The following is a 25,130-nucleotide window of genomic DNA, read 5'->3' as shown; positions in this document are numbered from 1 at the left end:
CCCAGTGCCCGCGGCGCGGGTTCCGCGCTCCCTCCACCGGAGCGGGTGGAAAGGAGCGGGACAGGGCACAGCGCCGAGGCCCGGGCTCACCCCGCATCGTGGGCGGGGTGTAACGCGGTGTCCCCGGCCGGTGGCACCCCCGGCTGTGAGCGGGGGCATCCCGCATCCCCGGAGCTGGCCCCGGTGAGCCCTTTGCCCGGGTGGGTAGGTCGGCGGTGCAGGGGACAGAGGTGGCCAAGTCCCTCCGGCACGGCTCGTCCCCGAGGGCATCACCTCCCCAAACTGCTGCCACCAGCTCTGCCACCAAGCTCTGGCCCTCGGTACCGAGGCGTTTTCCTGTGCCTCAGGCAGCAGCAGCACCCACTAGCATCCCACCGGAGCTCTGGCCGGGGTTTGCATCACCACCTCTCTGATGACACGGGCGGGCTGAGCTCCTTCGGAGCCGTTTAGGCTGGTGGTGACACTTTTAAGGGTCTCCTCGTCCCTCCACGTGTATCACCTATCATCCCAGGGGGCACCGGGGATGTGTCCGCTGGCTGGAGCTGGCTGGGGCAGTGGTGTGCTGCCCGCATCCCATGATGGATGGGCTTTGAGCGGCGTGATGTGTGGCTGACCCAGGCATGGGTGGCCAGAGCCACACACCACCATCACCACCTTCCCCCGCCCCCCCGCCCCCGGTCCCGATACTCTGCTGCTCTTCCAGCTGCCTGTACTTAGGACCTGGAGGACGGGCCTGGAGCTGGCGGAGAAGGATCATGTGATGGTGGCGTCCACGTCCCCCTTCACCCCCCACCCTGCTGAGCTCCCGGCAAGAATGGGGCTGCCAGCTCCCGCCCTGCTGCTGGCCATGGGGTTTCTGCACGCACAGGTTAGCAGCCACGGGTGGGAAGTCGGGAGACGTGCGTGGGGCTGAGCCGTGAAGGATCTGGTGGGACGGCTCCGGGATCTGCCTGGCTTTCCTCTCCCGTGTCCCTGCTCTTCCTGCTATGGCTCCCTTCTGCTGCAGGCTGTGTCCCGCCCCAATTTCCCGCTGGCACTCCCAGCTCCCTGGCTGTCTCCTCAGCAGCACTCCTCTCCCAAATTGCTGCAAGCTCAGCTGCAAAGGGTTTGATGGGGCCGGGGGGAGGAGGATCAGGCAGTGCAGATGGCTGCGGTGCTTGTCCCTCCTGCTCTCCCGGGACAGCCTGGTGCCTGCCTCACCCCTGCAGTGAGGATGCCGAGGGTGCCCCGCAAAGGGCTCCCCCCAGGAATCAGCCCCTCTGGTCCCAGGGAGCTGGGAGGCAGCAGCTGGGCTCGGGGAAGGTCTGCCACCTCCCATCACTGTCCCACTCCCACAGGCCTCCCCCCCAGCCCGCTCCTTCCAGCTGGATTACGAGGAGGACTGCTTCCGCAAGGACGGTGTCCCTTTCCGCTACATCTCGGGCAGCATCCACTACGCCCGCGTCCCGCGCCCCGCCTGGAGGGACCGGCTCCTCAAGATGTACATGAGTGGGCTCAGCGCCGTGCAGGTGTAAGCGCCGGCAGCAGCTGTGACAGCGTGCAGCCCACAGCCACCATGGGCCCTTGGGGTCCCTGGGGTCCCTGGAGCAGGGACAGAGGGAAGGGTGTTGTCTGGTCACAGGGAGTAGGGACTAGCCTTTGCACTGGGCTGACTGGGACCCCCAGAACGTCCTTGCCAGACACAAGCATGAGCTTGGGCTAGTCCCAGTGCAGCCCCAGTTGCCATCCTCAGTTCCCAAGAGTGGAGGGAGCAGCTAGTGAGACAGGCCCCTGTTGTTCTGGGATGCCCTTAGCCCCACCACTCTGACCCTGTCTGTCACCCCAGCTACATCCCCTGGAACTACCACGAGCCACTGCCAGGGGTTTATGACTTTGCTGGGGACCGGGACCTGGAAGCCTTCCTGGATCTGACAGCCGAGCTGGGGCTTCTCGTGATCCTGCGGCCGGGGCCCTACATCTGTGCGGAATGGGAGATGGTGAGACACGGTCCCCTCAAGCCTGGTGTCACACCAGCCAGGCTGCCACCCCATGGCATCTGGCCATGGGGCACATGCTGCAGTGGCACCGAGTGGCAGCACTGCTCTGGCTGGGTTTCGGCTGTGGGCCAGCCCAGGCTGCTGAGCAGTTTCTGTACCTCACTCTCTGCTGTGCATGTTTCTCCAGGGTGGCCTGCCTGCCTGGCTGCTGTGGACACCTGGCATTGTCCTGCGCTCCTCTGACCCTGGTGAGCATCGGCACGAGGCTCTGGCCATGGTGTCCTTACAGGCTGGTGCCAGTCCTGCCACGCTGGTCTCTCCACACACCTGCAAGCCTCACATCTGTGGTGTCTTCCCATCATCTTCATCTTTCTGAGAGCCCCATAGTTTGTCCTTCATTGGCACTTCCCCATTGTGCTCGGCACTGCCTCATGTTCTCCACCATCCTCCTGGCAGGGCTGGGTGTGGGTGGGCTGGGGTGGTCACTGCAGCTGGGCTGAGCTGCCCTCTCTCTCCCCAGCCTACCTAGCAGCTGTGGACTCCTGGCTCCATGTCCTGCTACCCAAGGTCAAGCCACGGCTGTACCAGAACGGGGGGAACATCATCAGTGTGCAGGTAGGGTGTGGTGGGAGCCAGCCCTCTGATCTGCGCTGGGTTATGTTTGGGTGTGCCCCAGAAATCCCCTTGCTCCCCCTACATCATGTTCTCATCCAGCACAGCTCTGATAAATCCCTCCTGTCCACTAGATCTGGGTTTATCTCCAAGGGCTGGGACTTCGGTGTACCTGCCACCACCTTGGTTGTGGTTTGAGGGACCCTGGCAGAGCTAGGGGTCATGGTGGGGGTGGAAGGTCAGTCTTGGGGTGCACTTGGGGGCTATTGCAACATCTGATGATGTCGGGAGGGAAGCAGGGAGCTGGGTGCCTGTGCCAGCTACCTGGCTGTATCCCTGCTGCGTGCACGCCGGGTGCCGGCCCCTTCCCTGCTCACAGGTGGAGAACGAGTACGGGAGCTACTACGCCTGTGACTACGAGTACCTGCGGCATCTGCTGGGCTCCTTCCGGGCGCTGCTGGGGAGCGAGGTGCTGCTCTTCACCACCGACAGCACGGGGCTGGGGGAGCTGCGCTGTGGCACGCTGCAGGGTCTCTACGCCACCATCGACTTCGGGCCAGGTTACCCCTATGGGGAAGGAGGGGATGGGGGTCCCAGCCCTGTCCTACTCCAACCCACCTCCTGCCACCTCCGCAGGCTCCAATGTGACGGAGGCGTTTGGTGCCCAGCGCCAGGTCGAGCCGAAGGGGCCCCTGGTGAGCTTGGCGTGGGCACCGCGGTGGGGAATGAGCTGTGGTGGTTTGGGGAGGTAGAGGGGCTGGGGTGGTGAAGCAAAGAGGGTTGCCGGCGCTGCAGGTGAGTAGGGAGAGATGTAGCTGGCAGAAGGGTGCAAGGAGCCCCATCTCTGTGCAGGTGACAGCCCTTTTCTCCCCCAGGTGAACTCCGAGTACTACATGGGCTGGCTGGACTACTGGGGGGGGGCACATGCCAGCACTGGCTCGGTGCAGGTGGCCCGGGGGCTGGAGGACATGCTGCAGCTGGGAGCCAGTGTGAACATGCAAGTACTCAGCTGGGGGAGGGTGGGCACAGCCCCGGGGAGGGGGTGCAATGCCCTCCCATCTGCCAGCACTGGAGCAGGGATTCACTTGCCTGTGTCCCGCAGAGCCCGGGCAGGGGGCTGCAGGCAGTGCCTGGTGAGCCCCAGCCGGCTCTGTGGGGGTGCTGACAGGGGTCTCTGGGGTGTCCCGTAGGTACATGTTCCATGGGGGGACGAACTTTGCCTACTGGAGCGGTGAGTAGGTCCCTGTCCTGGGGAGAGTGAGGCATGGGGGGCTGGTAGGGCTTTCCTCTGCTATCCTCAAGGAGCCTACTTCCAGCTCCCGTTTGTCCCACAGGGTAGCCTGACATATCCAAGGGCCCCTGAACATAGGCTCTTTTGGGGACTCCTTTTGTCCTAGGATCATCTCCCCATCTCACCCCTGCCACCTTGCATAGCAGCCAGCCTGGAGCTGGGTCCATGCCCTGGGCTGTCAGAGCCTCTTCCTCCAGCTCCCATTGCTTTCCTGGCCAGGTGCTGACTTCAAGGGCCGGTACAAACCAGTGACCACCAGCTACGACTATGATGCCCCCCTCTCAGAGGCAGGAGACCCCACAGAGAAGCTGTTTGCCATCCGCACGGTCATCAGCAAGGTGACGAGCTGAGCCTGGCAGGAGGAGGGGGACGGTGCTGGGCATCACTGCCTGTGGCAGGGAAGAGGGGGACACAGAGGGACTTGGCAGGGCAGGGGACACCTCACTGCCTGCCCCGGGGGGAGCAGCTGACAGTTTGCTGTTCAGTTCCAGCCCCTGCCAGCTGGTCCCATGCCCCCTGCCACCCCCAAGTACAGCTACGGACGGGTGGCCCTGCAGAAGGTGAGTGCCTGCCCCACGGGCTGTGCTGACCCTGCCTGGCACTGCCCACCTGCCCCACACCCTTCCCTCTCTTTGCAGTACGCTGACCTCCTGGATGTCTTGGATGTGCTGTGCCCCTCCGGGCCCATCCAGAGCCAGTTCCCCCTCACCTTTGAGGCCATAAAGCAGGTGAGGGGCTGGCTGCAGTGGGGGGCACCGGGAGGACACACTCCTAGCTTTGTCTGCCCTGCTTTGGCTCGTCTCCAGCCCCGTTTCCCTTCCTGAGTTGCTCTGCTGTGCCCTGCAGGCCCATGGCTTTGTGGTGTACCGCACGCAGCTGCCCCAGGATGTCCCCGACCCGGCCATGCTGGGTGCTCCGCCCCACAGCATCTGCGACCGTGGCTACGTGATGCTGCAGAAGGTGAGGCTGCAGGAGCACACTGGTCCCTGGCCTGGTGCTCAGGGGGGCTGTGGGACCTGCCAGCACCGGGGCTGTGCCGTGCTGGGGTCTCTGGGACAGCCAGGGTGCCTGCAGCCACGCAGCCCTCATGGGCTAGCCCTTGGACCTGAAGTTGCTTGCTTTGGGGGGGGCAGAGGCCAGCCCTGGGTTGGCATTGAGGAGGGGGCAAGCAGTGGGATGCTGTGCTGGCAGGCTGCCTGCAGCACTGGGGGTGGTGGAAGCTGGGCCCATATGGGGTGCTGATTCTCTGGCTGCAGGAGTATCGGGGGACGCTGGAGCGGGACGGGCAGACAGCGCTGCCTGTGACGGGCAGAGCAGGGGACACCCTGGACGTGATCCTGGAGAACATGGGCAGGATCAGCTTTGGGGCCAACGTCAGTGACTTCAAGGTGAGGGGAGTGGGCCCTGGAGGAGATGACCTGGGCACCTGTGTGGCCAAACACCCCTTTACAGAGCCCAGCCATGGCGCAGCTACCCCCAGCTGTCCTCCCTGGCTAATCTCACAGCAGCCCCTGGCAAACCTGCCAGGACCAGGGGCCAGGCCTGGCACCCCTCTCCCACTTCAGCTGCTATGGCAGCGCAGCCCCTGGGGGGATCCCATCCCACCTTCACTACTGTGAGAGGAATATGCTCCAGGGAAGCCAAGCATCCTCCTGTACACAGCAGACCCTGCTACTACCTTTTCTCCATCCCAGGGCTTGCTGGGGAACCTCTCCTTGGACTCCATCCCTCTCCTCAACTGGCTGCTCTACCCCCTAGCCATAGACACAGCCATCAACCAGGGCTGGCCCCACACTGCCCTACCAAAATCCAGCAGCAGGGGTGGAGCAGGGCCAGCCTTCTACACCGGGACCTTCAAGACCCCTGGCATTGCCTGGGACACCTTCGCCCAGTTCCCAGGTTGGAGCAAGGTAAGGAGAGGCATAGCTGAGAGAGGGGAGGAGGGTGGAGGGGCACAGCTCAGACCCATCTCCACCTTCCAGGGGCAGCTATGGATAAATGGCTTCAACCTGGGCCGGTACTGGCCCTGCCGTGGGCCCCAGCAGACCCTCTTTGTACCTGGCTCAGTGCTGCACGCTGACCGCCCCAACAACATCACTGTGCTGGAGCTGGAGGGGGCACCCCCCCTTCCCTTCCTGCTCTTCCTCGACCAGCCCCTTTTCAACAGCACCCTCAGCTGCAGCACCATGGCCACAGAATAAACGCAGGGCTGCCAGGCCCTAGGAAAGGCAGAGCTCCTGCCCTCCTCTGGGGCGAGGCAGGGATGGGCTAAGGAGGAAGGGGCACAGGGTTGAGCTTGTTTCATACATTAAACCCAAATGGTTCTAGCGCTTGTGCTGACGCCCCCGTGGCTCAGGGCTCAAGGCATCTCTTTATTGACAATGCAGAGGTAGTTGCTGTAAGCCAGCAGCAAGGCTCCTCAGCTGGAGCTGGGCCAGGGAGCAGTCCTGGCCCTTCATACTAGTGTATAGGGACCTCCCGGGTGTAGTGTCCCCAGAAGTCACCCCCATGAGTGACATTCTTGCCGACACGGCCAGCTCGGTCCCTCCAACCAGCGTGGCTCCACAGGCTCTCCATCGTTGCCCAGCCAGGGCTCAGCCATGGCTCCACCATCATGGTCCTCACAGGTGGCAGCCGTCCCCAGCCTTACGGGTGGGTGGCCCGTGCCCGGCGGTGGGTTTGCAGGCAGGCAGTGGAGCAGAAGGAGAAGTCGAGGTAATGGAAAGGGATCCGTCCCAGCAGGGACTCTCCACACTGCCAGCAGCGGCTACAGGAAAGAGCAGAGGTGGCCCTGAGCCCCTAAGCAAGGGGGATGCTTGCAAGGAGGGTTTGAGGAGCAGAGGAGTTGTGACATGAGACAGCCACAGCATGGGGAAGCTGCAGCTCCTCACCCAGCAGCCCAGCCGGGACTTGTTTCCAGGAGGGAGTGCTGGTGGGCGAGGCACACTGATTGGGGAGGGGGCGGTTAGGCCCCATAGTGGGTTGTAACACCCCTGCCCAAATCAGCACAGGCAGCACTGCCGGCCCACCAGCTTGGGGGTGGTGTATTGGAGGAACGTGGGAGGTGGAGCTGGGGTGCAGGAGGGGCTGGGGGGTTGGTTTGCCATAGATCTGGCTGCAAGTGGACCAAGTCACCCTTTCCAAAATATCTTGGGGTGGGGAGAGAAAGCTGTCAGGCAGGCACTGCTGGGAATCGAGGGGACAGGAATAGCTTTGGACTGGAAATGAGAACTGGAGCAAGAAGGACAGGGAACAGCTGTGCTCACGTGGGAGTGTGTGTCTGCAGAGCTGTGCTGCCAGGGCTCCTACCTGACGTTGCCAAGAGTTGTGCCCGTGTCCTGCAGCTGCGCAGCCAGCCTCCCCTCAGCAGCCAGGGCCCTCTGGGGAGCAGAGACACAGCTCAGCCCCTGGGAGCTGCTGTGGCCAGTGGCCCCCCCGTGTCGGCACCACCCCAGCTGGCTGCATCCCCTTCCCCACTCCCTGCCTCACCTTCTCCCTGTCAGACAGGGCTGCGAAGTGCTGCTTCTCTTCCTGCTCCCGCTCCCAGCGCTGCTGCTCCTGCCGCTGCGCCTGCTCCCGCTGCTTCCGCTGGGCTTTCTGTGCCCGCTTCTTCTCCAGCTTCTTGGCCTCCATCTCCTGCGTCAGGGGGCTGGGCACCTGTGGGCAGAGGGCAGTCGGGACCTCCCACCGAGCCAGGGGTGAGCAGCACCGTGCTCAGGGGCTCCCCAGGAGGCGAGGGCAGAGGGCAGGTGCCCACCTTGGCACGGCCATAGTCATACTTGTCTGGGTGGTCCACCATGAACTTGCGGAAGGCATTGCGGGTCGGTCTGTCAGCAGAGACGCAGTAGGGCGTCCTCTCCTGCTCATCTCTGCAAGAAGAGGCAGACCAGCTCACCCTGACACCTTACTGCCCGCGTCCCACGGGGCTGTGAGCCCAGCGACTCCCCACAGACATGCAACAGGTACCACAGGCCAGGGTCCTGCAGCCACAGAAGGGAAAGTTGTTTATCCCTACACCAGAACACTCCCTACTCCTCCCCTTCTTACATCTCAAATGCCCCACAAAGGGTGGTCTCATCCCCACCCTCTGAACTGCCTACCAGTCAACCTGGGAGTATTTTTGGGCTGTGCTCAACCGCTGGGCACTCTGCAGCCGTACCTGAGCGCAGGGTCCGCTCCCACCTCCAGCAGCAGGCACACAGCCTCAGCCTTCCCCGCACGCGCTGCCACGTGAAGCAGGGTCCAGCCGTGCTCATCCACAGGCTGGTTGAGCAGGGGCTGTGCACCCTCCCCATCCTTGCTGTCCCCTGGCAGGCCCCCGCTCTCTGGCACACCCAGGAGGTGTCGCAGTGTCCCCACATCCCCCGTTTTGCAGGCAGTGAACAGGGCATCACGGAGCTGGGTCTGAGGGTCTCCTATGGGGGAAGAGAAGGAGGGGAGTTTGATGGCTCCCTGGGCAGAGTGCTGTGCTAGGAAGCACACAGCACAGTTAAAGCACGGCCCTGCTAGCTAGATTTGGGCACTGCAGGATCTCCAGCACCTTCAGAGTCTGCAACAATGTGCCATGGTGTTGCTGGGTGCTGTTGGCAGCAGTCAAGCCCTCTCTGGAGAGGAGACCCACTCCAATCCCCGCCAGCACCCCAGGTGCTGCCTGCCCCCCCATTCAGAACTGCCACTCTGAACACTGTTTGCTCACAGGGGCGCAGCTGCACTACAGCTGCCCTGTACCTGGCTGCTCTGGGCAGCTGCATGATACCCCCCTGCAAAGCCACAGCAAACCAGGTAGGCAGCTGCCTGTCCCAGCTCCTGCCCCCACCTACCTCCTTCACCCCAGGGAGGGGACTCAGCCCCATCCTTCCCCTGTGGCTCTGTCACCAGCTCCAGGCTGGGCTGCCCATGCTCTGGCCCACGGCATCCTGAATCTTCAGCACAGGGCCCTGCACGGGGAGCACATGGTAAGGAAGAAGGCCAAGGCCAGTTCGTACTCCAGGCATGGCAGTCTCATCTCCAACTCTGTCTGGGTACAGTCCTTCCTCCTCACCTTTCTCCACCTTCTTGTCCCTCTTCTTCCTCCTTTTGCGGTTTCGCTTTGGCATCACTTCAAATTCTCGTAGGTCCAAGGTCCCAAGTGTCATTTCCACAGTCTCCAGTTCTCCTGTAGGGCTTTCCTCCTCCTCTTCCTCCTCCTCTGGGGCTGAGGGAAGTGACAAAACAGGGGCTGTGGCCCCCCCAGCAAGGATTACTCAGGACTCTTAAGCCAAGCACACCCTGCCCCTTCTCCTGCCCCCACTGCAGTGACAGGCCCTGCACAGGGCTGCAAATCCCACCCTACACCGTAACGCCAGACCCCCCGACTTGCTCAGTCCCACACCTCCCTCCATGGCTCAACTCACCACCCGTGTCCTCCTGTGGGGGATCCAGCTCAGCTTTCTGACGCCTCTTCTGCCAGACCTTCTGGGGGGACCCAGTGATGTCCTCCAGTGGTGTGTCCTTCCCTGGGCAGCAAGAGCGCTCCTGTCACTGCCTGAGGATGGGGAGCACTCCGTGTCTCCTGGGACTGGAGACCTGGCAGCATCCCCTAACACCCCTGGGATTACGCAAGGGATGATGTCACCCCACCTGCTCTGACCCACAGGCACTGGGGCAGCAGGGCTGGGCTGACTCACCGTACACCTGCAGGCTGGCCAGCGTGGCGTGGACTCGTAGCACCTCCCGCAAAGTGGCCCGGCGGGTGCTGAGGGGGATGTGGCAGACACGAGGGTCATCCCGGGCGAGGGGTGGGTTCTTGCCTCCAAAAAGCAGTGCCCGGTTGTGGCGTGGGGCCCGCAGGAAGATGCGCTGAGCTTCATCCAGGTGCTGGGCCCAGGCTGCCAGCAGGTCCTGAATAGCCTGGGGAGGAAGGGGAGACACCACGGCATCCTGAGCTCACCGCGTGGGCGCAGGCAAGGGGACAGACCCAGGACAGAGCAGCCTCAGTGGGGTCCGGACCCCCTTCTGGAGCTCACACCTGACCCAAGCCCTCCAGCAGCAGCATGGCACCTGCCCCACAGAGCCAGCCAGAGACAGGTGTCCCTGCAGAGAGCCCCGGTGCGGTGGCCCAGCCCCACCTTGAGCAGCGCGGCCTCGTTGTACCGCCGCAGGGAGGCTCCGGCTGACCTGGGTGCTGAGCCGGGAGTCTGGGCGTCCCGCAGGCCCTGGGCTGTGCCCCGTCGGGCTCGCACTGTGTAGCGGTGGAAGGTCTTGTGCTGCTGCACCTCGGGGCTGTCAAGAGGGGCACACATCAGCAACAGGGCCTCACGCACAGAGAAGAGGTGAGCTGATGTGGCCAGCGTGGACAGGGAGGGGATTGTCCCTCTCTACTCTGCCCTCATGAGGTCCCATCTGGAGTCCTGTGTCCAGAGCTGGGGCCCCCAATACAAGAAGGATGTGGAACTGTTGGAGAGGGTTCAGAGGAGGGCCACAAGGATGATTAGAGGGCTGGAGCACCTCCCCTATGAAGAGAGGCTGGGGGAGCTGGGCTTGTTCAGCCTGGAGAAGAGAAGGCTGCAGGGGGACCTCATTGCAGCCTTCCAGTACCTGAAGGGAGCTTATAAGTAGGAGAGGATTCAACTTTTTAAAAGAGCAGATAATGGCAGGACAAGGGGGAATGGACTAAAGCTAAAGGAGGGAAGGTTTAGATTAGATATTAGGGGGAAGTTTTTTTACAGAAAGAGTGGTGAGGGGCTGGAACAGGCTGCCCAGAGAGGTGGTAGATGCCCCATCCCTGGAGGTGTTCAAGGCCAGGTTGGATGGGGCCCTGGGCAGCCTTGTGTAGATCCAGGCCTGGAGGTTGGTGGCCCTGCCTGTGGCAGGGGGGTTGGAGCTCTATGATCCTTGGGGTCCCTTCCAACCCAGACCATTCTATGATTCTGTGATGCTCCCTGGGATCCTGGAGGGCTCCTCACTGGTCCCTGAGGCCACAGACGTTTAAGTCTTGCAGCACAACCGGGCTCAGCCAACTCTCAGGTGAGCACCGGGTGCTGCGGATGCCCAGGGTGAGGTAAGCGCTGTGGCTGTACAGCGGGGAGGAGATGGCCACCCAACACCAACCCTGACTTGTCTGTGCCCAGAGGGGCAACCCCAGCTCTGTGCCCCTGTACTCACCCCCGGAACACAGCTCCTGCGAAGTGCCCACCACCCATCATCAGCACAACCCAGCACGTGCTCACATCAAGGCTCTGCAGCAACGCTGTCAGCTCCGCTGGCTCCTCCGCGTCACCCTGAGACACAGACACCCCAGCTAGCACCCACAAGGTCAGCACGTTACCCTGGGATAGAGACCATCCCCCTCTGCTGGCACTAGAAGTGGGTTTCTGGGAGAACCTGGAGCCCAAAACCAGGCCACCAGTGAGCCTGGGGGTCTCACCTGGGACTGGAGACCACCCATCCCACGGCAGGGTGTGGGGAACTGTCAGACAGACACCCACACCCTAGTACCACCCACCTTCTCTGGGGTCCCTCTCCCAGCAAGACAGTAACTTGCCTTCCTGTTGCCCAGCACGCAGCGGTACACGGAGATGAGCTGTCCCCTTGCATTGCGGAGCAGCACCTTGTGAGAGCGGGGGGCTGGGGGGGTCCCAGCACTGTCGCTGTCAGCAGGCAGCACTTCTGGCTCACTGCTTTCACCAGAGCTGTCCGAATCAGACCCCGAGATGCTGGAAACGTCACCTGCAAGGGAAAGGAAATGGAGCAGTGCAACAAGGCCAAGATTAATCAACAGCCTCCCCAAACCTTTGTGGGTGACTCCAAGGGCCAGACCATAACCCCAGAAGTGTTCTGTCCAATACCCTACGTATCACCAAGGGGGCTGGGAGCTGGGGAGACAGGTGTTTTGGGCTCTGGTCACCAGGTATGCATAGCTAGAGCTCAGGCAGAACACCTTCGTCTCCCCATAACAAGTGAGCAGGGGTCAGGGCTCCCAGGAGATCCCACAGTGGTACAATAAAGGGACTCTGAGCTGGGAAGGGCAGCTGGGGGTTTCTTCCCTGGACAGTATGGCTCCAGCAACACCACTGATGTCTCTGGGCTCTTCTGGGGGCAGCCCCATTCCTCACCTGTACAGATCTTCTCCTCAAACACTTCTACTGGCAGCGTCTGGCGCCCCAGGAGTCGCTGCTTCAAGTTGAAGCGATGCCAGTCGAGGCGGTAGTGCTCAGTCTGTGCAGGAGAGAGCTATGAGCCAGCAGGGTCTTGGTGGTCCACAGAAACCCCTGCCACCAAGGGCTCTGAGGTGACAGTCCCCAAGGGCTAAACCAAGTGCTGTGACCACTACTCCCCTTCTACTCTGCCCTGGTCAGGCCCCATCTGCACTGCTGTGTCCAGTTTTCTGGGCTCCCTGGTATAAAAAAGACAGGGATCTCCTGGAGAGAGTCCAGAGGAGGGCTACAAAGATGATTAAAGGCCTGCAGCATCTCTCTTATGAGAAAACGCTGAGAGAACTGGACTGTTCAGCCTTGGGAAAAGAAGACTGAGAGGGGACCTGATCAATGTTTATAAATATCTGAAGTGTGGGACACAGGGGGAAATGGCCAGCCCCTTTTCTGAACACAGGACAAGGGGCAACAGACTTGAGCTGGAGCACAGGAAGTTCCACAGCAATATGTGGCAGAACTTTTTCACAGTGAGGGTGACAGAGCCCTGGGACAGGCTGCCCAGGGGGGTGTGGAGTCTCCTTCACTGGAGATATTCAAGACCTGTCTGGATGCCTCCCTGTGGGACCTGTCCCAGGGACCCTGCTTTGGCAGGGGGTTGGACCCGATGATCTCTGGAGGTGCCTTCCAACCCCCCCAGTTCTGTGACCCTGCAGCAATCCCGAGGGGCAGCCCGCAGTAGGTCAAGGGGTTAGCTGTGCAACACTCAACCCTGGCAGGCACAGGCCTGTGCCATGACAAACAGCGCCTTGAGCAGCAACAGGCAGGGCCTGAGCACCCCACCCCCACAGGGCAGCGGGGCTCCGGGGAGCGCCGGCACCGACTCTACCGGGCTGAGCCCTGGGGCTGAGCCCTGCCAGCCCCACTCACCTGCTCCTCACGGCTGCCGAACGCCTGCCCGCAGGTGGAGCAGCACATCCTCTCCGGCACCTCGGGGACCCCGCGGGGCTTCTCCTCGGGGCCGGCGGCTGCGGGTGCCTCTGCGGGAAGAAGCCGGGGCCGTGTAGCGAGCGGGGCCGCCCCAAGGAGCCCGGCGGCCGCAGGGGCGGCGCGGGGGGGGCCCGTACACCCGCCCACCGCGCAGCTCCGGCAGCCCGCCCCGCAGCCCGCCCCGCAGCCAGCCCCGCAGCTCCGGCAGCCCGCCCCGCAGCTCCGGCAGCCCGCCCCGCAGCCAGTCCCGCAGCCAGCCCCGCAGCTCCGGCAGCCAGTCCCGCAGCCAGCCCCGCAGCCCCGGCAGCCCGCCCCGCAGCCAGTCCCGCAGCCCGCCCCGCAGCTCCGGCAGCCAGTCCTGCAGCCAGCCCCGCAGCCCCCCCGGGCGGGTGGCGGTGCCGGCCCGGCGGCGCCCGCACCTGCGGCAGCCCCGGTGACGAGGGTCAGCCCGCGCAAGAGGTCGGGGTCCCGGGCGGCGGCGAAAACCGACGTGGTCTCCGGGGCCGGCATCGCTCCCGCCCCCGGCGGGGAGCACGGCGCCCGAGGGGCCGGCCGGCTGGCGACGGGAGCCACCCGCGGGTGAGCGAGGGGCCCGGGCCCGGGGGTCCGCGCTGTTACTCCCCCGAGGCCGCCACCCCTCCCGTGTCCCCTCCCCCCGGTGGCAACGGGGGCGCGTGCCCCGCCGCTCACGTGCGGCCGCCACCCGGCCCGGAAGCGGTCTCAGCAACCTCACGCCACTTCCGCCCTGACTACGAGCCGCCGACAGGCTCAGCCCCAGCCGCCGCTCCCCCGCCGTCCTATTGGCCGCCCCCCCACTCCCGCCCCGCGGCCGCCATTGGGTGTCGCGACCGCCAGTCGCGGGGCAGGGGCCGAGCGGGCCGGGGCCGGGGCCGGGGCCGGCGGCGGTGGGGGGCCCCACCATGGCCCACTTCGAGACACAGTACCAGCGCCTGGAGAGCTCCTCCACCGAGTCCCCGCCCGGCGGCGGCGACCTCCTTGTCCACGTCCCCGAAGGCGCCAAGTGTGAGCGGCGGCAGCGGGGGCTGGGGCCTGTCCGCAGGCGGCCGTGCTCTGAGCCGGGGGGAACGGGAGGCGGCTTGGGGCGGGCTGCGGGGGGCAGATCCGGGGCCCCGGGGAGGGAGGAAGCAGCCAGGGGTCGAGGGGAGAGCTCGGGCACCGAGGGCAGCCGGGGGCCGCGGGGTCGGTGTGGGGCCGCGGGCAGCCCGGGGCAGCGGGGAGGAGGTGGCGTGGTGCCTGTCGCTGTGTCGGAGGGGCCCTCACCTTCCTCTCCCTTCAGCTCCCTGGCATCACATCGAGAACCTGGACCTCTTCTTCTCTCGTATATCCTTTTGCGCAGCCCGCCGCCTCCCGGGGCCTCGCTGCCCGTGGGAGCGCTGGGGTTGGGGCAGCATCTGCCCCTTCCCACAGGACACCAGACGGCTCCGGAGGGGGTGGGGCATGGCAGAACCCCCCACCCCTGAGGGGACAGACCCATCCTCTTACATACCTTTGGCAGGGAGGTGTGGGTGCAACCGAAGGGTTATTTCCTTAACAGGATGTTTATGGGGAGCGCAGGGTTTCTAACCGGAGCACACGGGGCTCTGTGCGCAGGGCCGGTGTGGCGCGAGGTTGTGAGTAGCAGGTGACAGAGTCTCGCAGCTCTCACCTTACGGCTCTGAAGCGCCTGGGCTCTGCAGCCCTGAGTCAGGCCCTAACGCGTGGGTTGGTGTGTGAGCATAACAATCATAACCTCAGCTCAGAAATCACAGAAAAAGCATACTCGGGCTTCAGAGGGAGCGGGTGATGGTGGGTGGAGGCATCCCTGGCCATCAGGCAGCCCTGGGTCTCTCTGGGCAGCGGCAGTTCTGGTCCAAGTTCCCACTTAGGACTTGAAAGTCCTTGGTTTTGTGGACAGTACTCTGTGTGCTGTCACCCTTCTGCGTCCTCTGACGGAGTCATTGCAACCACTGGGTTGAGCGGATGCCTGGGACCTTCAGGGGCAGCAAGGAAGGGAGGAGTCAGCCTGGTGCCCCGGAATCTTGAGGCTGGTGGGGAGGGGAAGGAGAAATCTGTTTAGTTTGTCTGCTTGGTTCATAGGATCTTCAGGGCCTGGTAATGAGGGAAAGGGAAATAATGCAGTGGCATTAGTTATGCTAATCACATTACCAGGGGTCAGGAGCAGGGAGTACAGGTCACGTGCTGGGGCCATTAAAGGTGTTTTTGCTTGTCTCTGTGTTGTCCTGTCCTGTCCTGCCCTGCCCACCCTCATGCAACCTGAGGGCACGCTGAGGTTCTGCTCTCTGCTGGGATAGAGTCCCCTCTGGGTGTTGGGTGGGGGAATAAAGGAACCTGGATGGAGTCAAGTCCTCTTATGCCAGCTGTGCCTCACCTGGGAAGAATGCCTTTCCATGCAGTGGAGAAACAGTTTGCTGGTGTGTCTGGGTGGGAGGGGTTTTCCCTGGATAGCGGAGGGAGACTTGGCAGGGGATCTGGGGCTGCCAGTGGGACTCTGGCATCCGCAGATGGGCCTCTCCATCCTCGGTGAGGGGGAAGGAGTCTCCAGAGTGTTCTCCTTGACGGTAGCTTTCACGTCTATAACCTGCATCAGAAGAATGGCTTCACCTGCATGCTCATTGGAGAGATCTTTGAGCTCATGTAAGTGCCGGTTCCTCCTCTGTTGTGGCTGTTACAGCTGCTGGGGAACAGCCACAAATCTGTTGAGCTCCTGTAGCTGGCTGGGTTTGGGGATCCCCTTTACAGTTGTCCCATCTCCCCTTCATTAGGGTTTTCCATGCCCCAAACCCGCGTTCCTCTTGGAGGAACTAGTGCCCTTGAGCTTTCCTGCCCCTGTGGCTGTGGGAATGCATCTCCATGAGGTGTGACCTTGCCTGTTCTGATTTGGAGGGCAGATTCCCTCATGCCTGCTCTCTTTTTTTCCACAGGCAGTTCATCTTTGTGGTGGCATTCACCACCTTTCTCATCAGCTGTGTGGATTATGACATCCTTTTTGCCAACAAAGTGGTAAATCATAGCCAGCATCCCAGTGAGCCAATTAAGGTGACTCTGCCAGATGCCTTTCTGCCTCCAAACGTCTGCAGTGCGAGGTAGGGGTGGCAGAAGGCATGTTAGCCACTGCTCTTGCTTTTTCAGGTGTTCGGGGCACCTGCACGGGCCTGTCTCTCACTACTTGCCTCTTCTTGCTTGCAGAATCCAGGCAAACAGCTTCCTCATCTGCATCCTGGTGATAGCTGGGGTTTTCTGGATCCACCGACTCGTCAAATTTATCTACAACATTTGCTGCTACTGGGAGATTCACTCTTTCTACATCAATGCCCTCAGAATCCCCATGGTGAGTAGCTGGGTCAAGGGCCACTTGTGGGATGCAGGAGGCATTTGTGGAGCGGTGAGAAGCAGCTGCCTTCACCCCTTTCTGGAGCTGGCTTCTTTGGGAGACCTGTACCCCTCTCCAATCTGTAACCACTCAGGTCTCCTTTCACCCTCTGCTCCAGCAGCCAGCTTACTGAGCGTTGACGCCCTCCTCTGCCTGCTGGCACATGCCCTCTGACACCCAGTATGTGCATCCTTCAGCTTTTTCTGTGATGCCTTTCAACAGAGAAGGCGTAAGGGAGGATATCCTTATCCCTCCCTGCACTGTGGGCAGCATCATCTTCCTTGTTTACTACGGGGGAAAGAGGCCTGGAGCTCTCTAGTTGGTGGAGGCCACGCTGGAGGCTATTGTGTCAGAGATGGGGTTTGAGGCTTGCCTGTATATCCTAGTCCAGAGTCTTTGCTCTGATGGACGATGTGGGAAGGTGTGTGCACATCCTTTGAGGAGCAACCATGTCCTGAGAAAGGTGGGGTGAGCCACGAGGCTTGGTTTGCCCCCAGCTTTTCTACAGGCTCGCTCTGGGACACTGCTTGAGTCCCTTCCCCGGCTCGCTGTTCCCTGCTGACTCTGAATGGCAGCTCTGGGAGGCTGGAGCTGTGTTCGTGCCTCCGAGGCAGCCGGCGTGTGCGTGGCTGGGAAGCAGCCACCTGCACTGATCTGGGGGTAAAGGGCAGCGGGACAAGGTGTGGAGCAGTGCAGGGAGGTGCCTTGTGTCCTGGTGTGGCACCCTGAGGCATGTGCTCAGGTGGGGTGGGCTCAGCCCAGCCTCTGTCCCTGGACACATCCTGCCCCTGACCTCGCTGCTTGCCTCCTTCCAGTCCACCCTGCCCTACTACACCTGGCAGGAGGTGCAGGCCCGCATCGTGCAGATCCAGAAGGAGCACCAGATCTGCATCCACAAGAAAGAGCTGACAGAGCTGGACATCTACCACCGCATCCTCCGCTTCAAGAACTACATGGTGGCCATGGTGAACAAGTCCCTGCTGCCCATCCGCTTCCGCCTGCCCCTGCTGGGAGACACTGTCTTCTACACACGTGGGCTCAAGTACAACTTCGAGCTCATCTTCTTCTGGGGGCCTGGCTCCCTCTTTGAGAACGAGTGGAGCCTCAAGGCCGAGTACAAGCGGGCTGGGAACCGCCTGGAGCTGGCTGAGAAGCTCAGCACCCGCATCCTGTGGATCGGCATTGCGAACTTCCTCCTCTGCCCCCTCATCCTCATCTGGCAGATCCTCTACGCCTTCTTCAGCTACACGGAGATCCTGAAGCGGGAGCCGGGCAGCCTGGGTGCCCGCTGCTGGTCTCTCTACGGCCGCTGCTACCTCCGTCACTTCAACGAGCTGGACCACGAACTGCACTCGCGCCTCAGCAAGGGGTACAAGCCAGCTTCCAAGTACATGAACTGCTTCATCTCCCCGCTTCTCACCATCGTGGCCAAGAATGTGGCCTTCTTTGCTGGCTCCATCCTGGCTGTGCTCATCGCTCTCACCATCTACGATGAGGACGTGCTGGCGGTTGAGCATGTCCTGACCACGGTCACCCTGCTCGGGGTGGGCATCACAGTGTGCAGGTGAGGTGGGTCTGTGCTCCCCCACGTGCTCCTGGCAGCATTGTGGGGAGCGATGGGGCTGACAACTGTCCAGGCAGGCATGCTCTGTGGTTGCAAGTGAATGTGAATCTGCCCAAGTGAAGGGCATGGCTGGGGAGAGGCAGGGGCAGGAGAAAGATATGGAGTAGTGGTGATCTTGAGCACAGCAGTTGGGTGGTATGGGGGTGTCATGGAGCTGTACAGCAGCACCTGTGGGAGTGTCGTGGTTTTACCCCAGCTGAGAGCCGAGATCCACACAGCTGCCTGCTCTTTAAAGGAAAAGAGCAGGGGAAGAGGGAAGGCGGGGGTGTAAGGCAAGGGAAGGGAAAAGGAAGGAGCAAATAACAACCCCAAAATCAAGAAACCAAAAGGCCCGTGGGTTGGGATAAGGATAGTTTACTAAAATAGCAGAAAGATATAAAATATAACAATGCTAACAGGACTTTAGAGCAAAAAAAATATGAAACTGTTGATACACAATGCAGTTTCTCACCAAACCCACAGCTCAGGCCGTGCCACTCAGAGCCGTTCCGGAACTCAACCGTTCCCCAAAAAAAACGTGTGTCCTGGAGCCGCCCCTGCTCCTCCTCCCTTCAGCCCCCCGTTATACCGAGCATGGAATACTCTCTTTGGCCAGTTTGGGCACCTGTCCTGGCTTCGCCCCTCCTTTCTCATGAAGAGCTGAGAAAGTCCTTGACTGTCTGACAGCAACTAAAACCATCAGGGTGTTATCAGCACTGCTTTCATTTTAACACCCAAACACAGCATTCCATCCGCTGCTACAAAAGAAGTTAACTCCATCCTGACTGAAACCAGGGCAGAGGGTTGGGGTTGGGCTTGACGGCTATGGGAGGAGCTGTAACACAGCCCAGTGACCCTGCCCTCGCAGGATGAGATCTCCCAGGAACTGGGGTGTGATGGTGCCATGTTTCCCTGTCCTGTCCTACAGGTCTTTCATCCCCGACCAGCACCTGGTGTTTTGCCCGGAGCAGCTGCTGCGAGTCATCCTGGCACACATCCACTACATGCCTGACCACTGGCAGGGCAATGCCCACCGCTATGAGACCAGGGACGAGTTTGCCCAGCTCTTCCAGTACAAAGCGGTGAGCTGGCTGGCCAGGGGTGGGAAGAAGCTGCGTGAGGGGGAAGCTGCAAGAGAACTGAGCAGCTTCTGGGCTGGCAGTGAATCAAGGCAGCTTTCTCAGACGCAGCCTGCCCCAGATGGGCTGGAGCTGGGGGGCTGCGTTTGGGATTGTGGGGTTTTTTTGACATGCACAAGCTTATGCTGAACCGATCATCTCTGTGCTCAGGTCTTCATCCTGGAGGAGCTCCTGAGTCCCATCATCACCCCTCTGATCCTTATTGTCTGCCTGCGGCCCAAGTCCTTGGACATCGTTGACTTCTTCCGCAACTTCACGGTGGAGGTGGTGGGTGTGGGCGACACCTGCTCCTTTGCCCAGATGGACGTGCGCCAGCACGGCCACCCGGCGGTAGGTCCCGTGGGTGAGGGGAGAGCAGCCTGATCTCCCCACCAGCATGTCTGATCCTTTAGGCCCTTGAGAGGCTGTAACTCGCTACTCCTGGCAGCCCACAGCCCAGCCACCTGCCTCTCTGCTGGGTGCCGGGGGGCTGCCAACACAGGTCACCAGCCCCAGCAGGCTCTCGTGGCCTGGCTGTGATTTATTAACCTGATATTCTCTGAACCAGGCCATGTCATTTCTCTATCTGGTGTCCCTGCCCATCTTGACAACCCAGAGTCCTGTGTCCTTGGGGGGCATTTGGACGTTTAGAAAGTGTCACCACTGAGAAGTGGCTTAAGGGAGCTGGGCTGCCTCGGGCAGATGGGAAGCGTTTTTCTCTTTGTAAAATCTAATGCTGGGGGAAAGGGAATCTGTCTGGTTCCTGTGCCTGGGGGGTGAGGTCAGGAAAGACTCTGTAGTGACAGGGTCATGACCTAGTGCAGGGTCAGGCTCACTGTGGGAGGAAGCTTTTAAGAACAGTCACGTGATGGCTGTAGCTGCTCCTGCTGTGAGCTGGAGAGCACAGGATGAGGCTTTCAGCTCTCAGTATTTTGGGACTGGTCCCTATCTCTCCAGTTCCCCGTGCAGCGATGCATGTTCTGGGGTGGAGGTGGAGGACACTGCTTCCCGCTTCTCCCCCAGGCTGTGAAGGCTGAACTAGTGTGGGGCTTTGGTGTCGTACCTGCTACACGGGGAGCTGTGGCCACTGCATGCTTTGCCCAGACTGATGGCAGGATTCCCAGGCCTGATGTGGGTGTAAAGCAGATCCTGTCCCTTACTGCCTGTCTCTGCTCCGCAGTGGATGTCAGCAGGAAAGACGGAGGCCTCCATCTACCAGCAGGCCGAGGATGGCAAGACGGAGCTGTCCCTCATGCACTTTGCCATCACCAACCCCAAGTGGCAGCCGCCCCGGGAGAGCACGGCCTTCATCGGCTTCCTGAAGGAGCGGGTGCACCGGGACAGCAGCGTGGCGCTGGCTCAGCAGGCTGTGCTCCCCGAAAACGCCCTCTTCAGCTCCATCCAGTCCCTGCAGTCGGAGTCAGAGGTGCCTGGGCTGGGCGGGAGGGATGCAGGGTGTTCTTGGGGTGCTTTCTGGGTGCTGGCAAACTGATAACCAGGCCCTCTGGGCAATTTTGGCCTTGCCTGGGCTGTGTCTGGGGATACAAATGTGACAGATCTGCACTAACTGGGAAGGTTCTGGGTATCTGGAGAAGGCAGCAGGCTGTCATGAGGCCGTGAGGTGGGAGAGAGGCGGAGAGCTGGGGTGCCCCAGTTCTGTGTGGCTGGGGCGAGTCAGGCCTCCAGGTCCCCACACCACAGTGAGTCTTTCCCTTCCGATTCCACAGCCTCACAGCCTGATTGCCAATGTGATAGTGGGCTCCTCGGCGCTGGGCTTCCACATGGGCCGGGATGGACAGGCCTCCCACCATCTCTCCGAAGTGGCCTCGGCCCTGCGTTCCTTCTCCCCACTCCAGTCTGCCCAGCAGCCTCCCAGTGGCTTCCAGACAGCAGGAAGGGATGGAGAGGGAGCCCAACCTCGCGGTGCCAGTGCCATGACAGCCTCCGGGTAAGCTGCAGACTGGGCAGGGCAGGGGGTGAACAGACACCTTTTGAATTCCTTTACCCTTTGCCCAAGTGCCATCTTACTGTCCTAGGCAAATGGTGACATTTGGCTCTGCAGCATGGGGCAGCAAGAGACATATTCTCAAGCAGAATTAGGCCCAGGTGCTTATGCTGTCCCCAAAGCACAGTTTTGGGGTTCTGGGGTTCTCCTGTGGGTACCGCAGTGGTGAGAAGCTCCTGGTAGGGAAGAGGCAGCACCATAGAAGAGACACAGAAGGGGTCTGTTCCTACCCAGCCCAAAAGCAAATCTCCGCAAGCCTGACGTTAAGAGAGGAGAGGGGCTGGGCGGTGTGGGGGGTACTGGGGCAGCAAACACCACTTGTGTGTCCCATGGCAGTGCCGATGCGAGGACTGTGAGCTCGGGGAGCAGCGCCTGGGAGGGCCAGTTGCAGAGCATGATCCTGTCAGAGTACGCCTCCACCGAGATGAGCCTGCACGCGCTCTACATGCACGAGGTGAGCGGCCTGGAGCTGGGCTGGCCTGGGGGGCGTGGAGCTGGGTGACTAGAACTGGGGTGTGCCCTTGCTGGAGCGACTGGGATACCAGCACGAGTGGGAGCTGAGACCAGTGAGTGCACAGTGCTGGGGAGAGGGCGCGTTCGGATGTCTCCGCTCGCCCACACTGCCGACTCACTCGTGTTTTGGCCTGCAGCTGCACAAGCAGCACGCACAGCTGGAGCCCGAGCGGCACACTTGGCACCGTCGGGAGAGCGACGAGAGCGGGGAGAGTGCCCACGAGGAGCTGGATGCTCAGCGGGGTGCCTCTGTCCCCATCCCTCGCTCGGCCAGCTACCCCTTCGCCTCGCCGCGGCAGCCTGCCGAGGAGACGGCCACCCTGCAGACTGGCTTCCAGCGGCGGTATGGTGGCATCACAGGTATGGGAGCTAGGGCAGGGGGCAGAGCCCCGTATCCAGGGCCCTGTACGGACTGGTACGAGCAGCTTGCCTGGCTCTGCAGCCTGACAGTCCCTCGGGTAGCTGATCTTCCCCTTTGCCTCTCCTGCAGACCCGGGCACAGTGCACAGAGCCCCGTCACACTTCTCCCGACTCCCTCTGGGAGGCTGGGCTGAGGACGGGCAGTCAGCGAGACACCCGGAGCCCGTGCCAGAGGAGAGCTCAGAGGATGAGCTTCCACCGCAGATCCACAAGGTAGGGGTGAGGGCTGTGGCTGAAAGGGGAAGCCTGTACTCAGGATGGTCCCGATAGGTGCCACATCCCCTCTCTGTCTTGCAGGTGTAGCCTTGCAGACTGGGGATCTCGTCGGGGTTGCAGACTGGGAGCCGCCTGGGCAGCAGGATGTGGTGTCAGCCTGACTCTTCTCCCGTCCTGAGTGGACAGGACGGTCCCAGGCTCCGTTTTGCTGCCACCAATCGCCGAAGAGACAAACTGCCAGCCGGCGGCTCTGCGGTGGCACTTTGTGTCCCGCCGCAGGCCGGTCAGCGCCGCTCTGACTCCTGTGGGGTGAATGCGTGTGTGAGTACATACGTGTGTCTGTGTGCACGTCTGTGTCGTCCGTGTCGGAGGATCCCTGCAGAGCCTGTGACAGCTGGTGTGATGAGACTAGCAGTGGACTGGCTCGGAGGTGGCAGCAGCAGCTGCTCTTCAGAGGGATGTGAGACGGCACCAGCTCCACGTGTCCGCCCGGAGCTGGGACCTGCCTCCCAAATGAAGGCGGGAGCCGTTGAGGGGGGTTCTAGCTCAGCCTGTAGCCCCACACCTGCCCTGTCTGCAGCCCTGGGGAGCTGCCCATGACCGTGTTTGACCTCCTGAAGAGGACTGGTGCTGTGCCCTTTAGCCCGGAGCAGGACAGCAGCGGGGCTGTCTCCCACTGCTCTGCCCCAGCACTCCACAGAGGGATGGAGCTCAGCTGCTGCTGGTGTGGGTTGGGGTGGGAACTAGAGCGGGTGGAACAGTTCTGGCTGGGATTCCAGGGATGCTGCGGCTCTTCCCCACCTCTCACAACAGCTGGCCCGTCCCCTGCACGCAGGGAAGGGTGGATGGGGTGGAAATCTTGGGTCCCTGGCAGGCTCTGTGCCGTACCTCTGGGCTAGGGCAGCAGCAGCATCCTTTGCTCCTGTACAGCACCCATGGGCTGGGGGCTGCTCGCGGGACCTCCTGCAGTGCCAAAGAGACCCCAGGGTGGGGCAGCCCAGCCTCCCCTGGGTGTGCTCGCAGCCCCTTCGGAGCCCACCCTCATGGTCTTGTGCTCTGTGTATTGGTTCCCGTACCCCAGGCATGATGAAGACCTTCTCCCTGTGCCCCAGATGTGGTGCATCAGGTCTGTCCCCCTGATGGGCTGTTTCTGTGGTATGGGGCCTTTCCTCTTCCCAGGCAAAGGCTTCAGCGCATCTTGCATCACACCTGGGGCCTCTGGGCTCTTCCTTCCCTCCTCAGACCATCCTCTTGCCTGCAACACAGCTTCAGCTACTGTAGAGCCCATGGACTGAGCAGCTGGCTTGTGCCTTGGGGGTTGGGACAAGGAGGGGGGTCCTGAACCCAGAAGGGAGAGGCAAAACCCAGCCCTGGGGGTGGTGGTGGGGGGCTTTGGGTCCGGGCTGTGCAGCATAGCTTCAGACAAGATCTTCCCACCATCGCTGTGGTTTCCCTCTCCTCTCTTCCAGTGGCAGCTTGGGAGGATCTTCATCCTGGCCAACGGCTTTGCTTTGCTCCCTTCCTCCCTCGTTCCTCCCGCCTCGGGCAGGGGCTGCACACTTCTGCCGTGCCCTCTGTGAGCACCACAGGCTCTGCTCTGCCATCCCTGGAGTTCAGGGCCACCTCTCTTCCCCTCCAGGGTTATTGCCCTCTGCCCTTTGAGCCTGGGCTGGGCAGGTTCCAGGGGCTGGCTGCTCCCAGCGCTGCCGGGGTGGGTGCACCCAGGTAGCCAGGGTGTGAGCAGGGCCAGGGGGCTCAGGCAACGGCTGTCGGGCTCCTTCCCTGCTGTGATGGGTGGGATGGAACCGAGCTGAACCTGCTCCAGGGTCTGTAAGACACCAGAGTGTGGTAAAGCAAAGCTGGGGATGAGGTCAGAACTGAGCCAGGCGTGAGGGCTGCACACCTGGGTGCTGCTGGGGTGCTCCCAGGGAGGAGGGGCTGCACCGATCCCACAGCACCTCTGGCTGGGGGCTGTCGTGGCGTGGTGAAGGGAAACTGAAAGTGAATTTCCTGGGAACCCAAGCTTTCCCGTGCCTTCCCTGGCACCCCAGCTGCCCCCTGCATGGAGGTGACCCTCCCCAGGGGCTGCGGGATGCCACGTCTGGGCTTCCTGGCGGACTTGCTGCTGATCTCTGAGGGGTGTCTGGGCCTTTCCTGGGGCTGGTGGGAGGGATGGACGGGGCAGGAGTCCTTGCCGCATGTTGTGCTTGTGTCGTCATTGTCCCATGTGCATGGCGAGCCACTCTTCCTCCTCACGTCCCAGGGGGCATGGACGTGGGGGGTCCCTGGGGAACGCGGCGTCGCACCCCCGTGCCCTCGCTGTACAGCTGTATGGCCGTCTAATAAAGATGGGCTGTGTCACCTCTGCCTGCCTCCGAGTCTCCCTTCGCCCCAGGGCGCTGTGCAGCACCCCAGGCCCCGGGCTGACCGAGGCAGCCGAGCCTTCCGGCTGCTCCTGAAGCGCTGGGAGCTTGCCGGAGCTCAGCCCCAGGGGCCGCGGGGGGAGCGGGCGCTATATTTATCCCTGGGAAGGCAGCGCCCCGTCCTGCCTGACCTCTGCGGCAGGCAGGGCCTCGCTGGGCCGGCGGGGGCTATCTCGGTGCCGCAGCGCGGGGCTGGCGGCGGCGATAAGCAGGAGCCGAGCACCTCGCCTCGGCTTCGGGGACCCCCCCACCTCCCTCCGCCGTGGCCCCCAGCCCGGGAGTTCGTCCCGCAACACCGACACCTCCCTATCCCTGGCTCGGGGGGATGTGGGGCGGGGGAGGGGGGTGCGGCGGGGCTCACGTCCGTGCAGCCCGGGGCTGGGCACCGGGGGCTGGGCGGGGACACACGACACCGGAGGATGCAGCCGCGGGGTGCGGGCGGA

The 25,130-nt window shown here is 62.3% G+C and overlaps 3 protein-coding genes across 3 annotated transcripts; 2 read left to right on the top strand and 1 right to left on the bottom strand.

Annotated features, from left to right (window-relative positions):
* Positions 1-814: 814 nt before the first annotated feature.
* Positions 815-6,080, top strand: GLB1L (galactosidase beta 1 like; the record flags this gene model as incomplete). Its single annotated transcript, XM_084265264.1, has 16 exons — positions 815-868; positions 1,338-1,510; positions 1,826-1,976; positions 2,164-2,224; positions 2,497-2,591; positions 2,968-3,148; positions 3,225-3,283; positions 3,464-3,589; positions 3,783-3,819; positions 4,099-4,217; positions 4,365-4,439; positions 4,518-4,607; positions 4,726-4,839; positions 5,136-5,267; positions 5,574-5,789; positions 5,862-6,080. 16 exons carry the CDS (start codon positions 815-817, stop codon positions 6,078-6,080), a joined length of 1,902 nt encoding a protein of 633 aa, XP_084121390.1.
* A 309-nt stretch (positions 6,081-6,389) lies between these two features.
* ANKZF1 (ankyrin repeat and zinc finger peptidyl tRNA hydrolase 1) lies at positions 6,390-13,595 on the bottom strand. Its single transcript, XM_084264316.1, has 15 exons — positions 13,418-13,595; positions 12,939-13,048; positions 11,973-12,075; positions 11,402-11,586; positions 11,023-11,138; positions 9,987-10,140; positions 9,546-9,768; positions 9,273-9,374; positions 8,921-9,097; positions 8,700-8,816; positions 8,039-8,294; positions 7,637-7,748; positions 7,369-7,536; positions 7,189-7,259; positions 6,390-6,646 (listed from the first exon to the last, which is right to left on the bottom strand). Exons 1-15 carry the CDS (start codon positions 13,506-13,508, stop codon positions 6,526-6,528), a joined length of 2,106 nt encoding a protein of 701 aa, XP_084120442.1. The 5' UTR covers positions 13,509-13,595; the 3' UTR covers positions 6,390-6,525.
* Positions 13,596-13,882: 287 nt separating this feature from the next.
* On the top strand, positions 13,883-24,621 carry ATG9A (autophagy related 9A). Its single transcript, XM_084264924.1, has 14 exons — positions 13,883-14,021; positions 14,296-14,337; positions 15,587-15,653; positions 15,941-16,102; positions 16,206-16,347; positions 17,205-17,953; positions 18,921-19,074; positions 19,282-19,461; positions 20,291-20,536; positions 20,838-21,058; positions 21,452-21,569; positions 21,766-21,988; positions 22,119-22,261; positions 22,346-24,621. The coding sequence occupies exons 1-14, from the start codon at positions 13,919-13,921 to the stop codon at positions 22,349-22,351; spliced, it is 2,556 nt and encodes an 851-aa protein (XP_084121050.1). The 5' UTR covers positions 13,883-13,918; the 3' UTR covers positions 22,352-24,621.
* The last annotated feature ends 509 nt before the right edge of the window (positions 24,622-25,130 follow it).

The sequence above is a fragment of the Gallinula chloropus genome (assembly GCF_964237585.1).
Source record: "Gallinula chloropus genome assembly, chromosome: 5".
NCBI classification, from domain to species: Eukaryota; Metazoa; Chordata; class Aves; order Gruiformes; family Rallidae; genus Gallinula; species Gallinula chloropus.
Note: the sequence above shows the minus strand (reverse complement) of the source record. Positions and strands in the feature narration are given on the sequence as shown.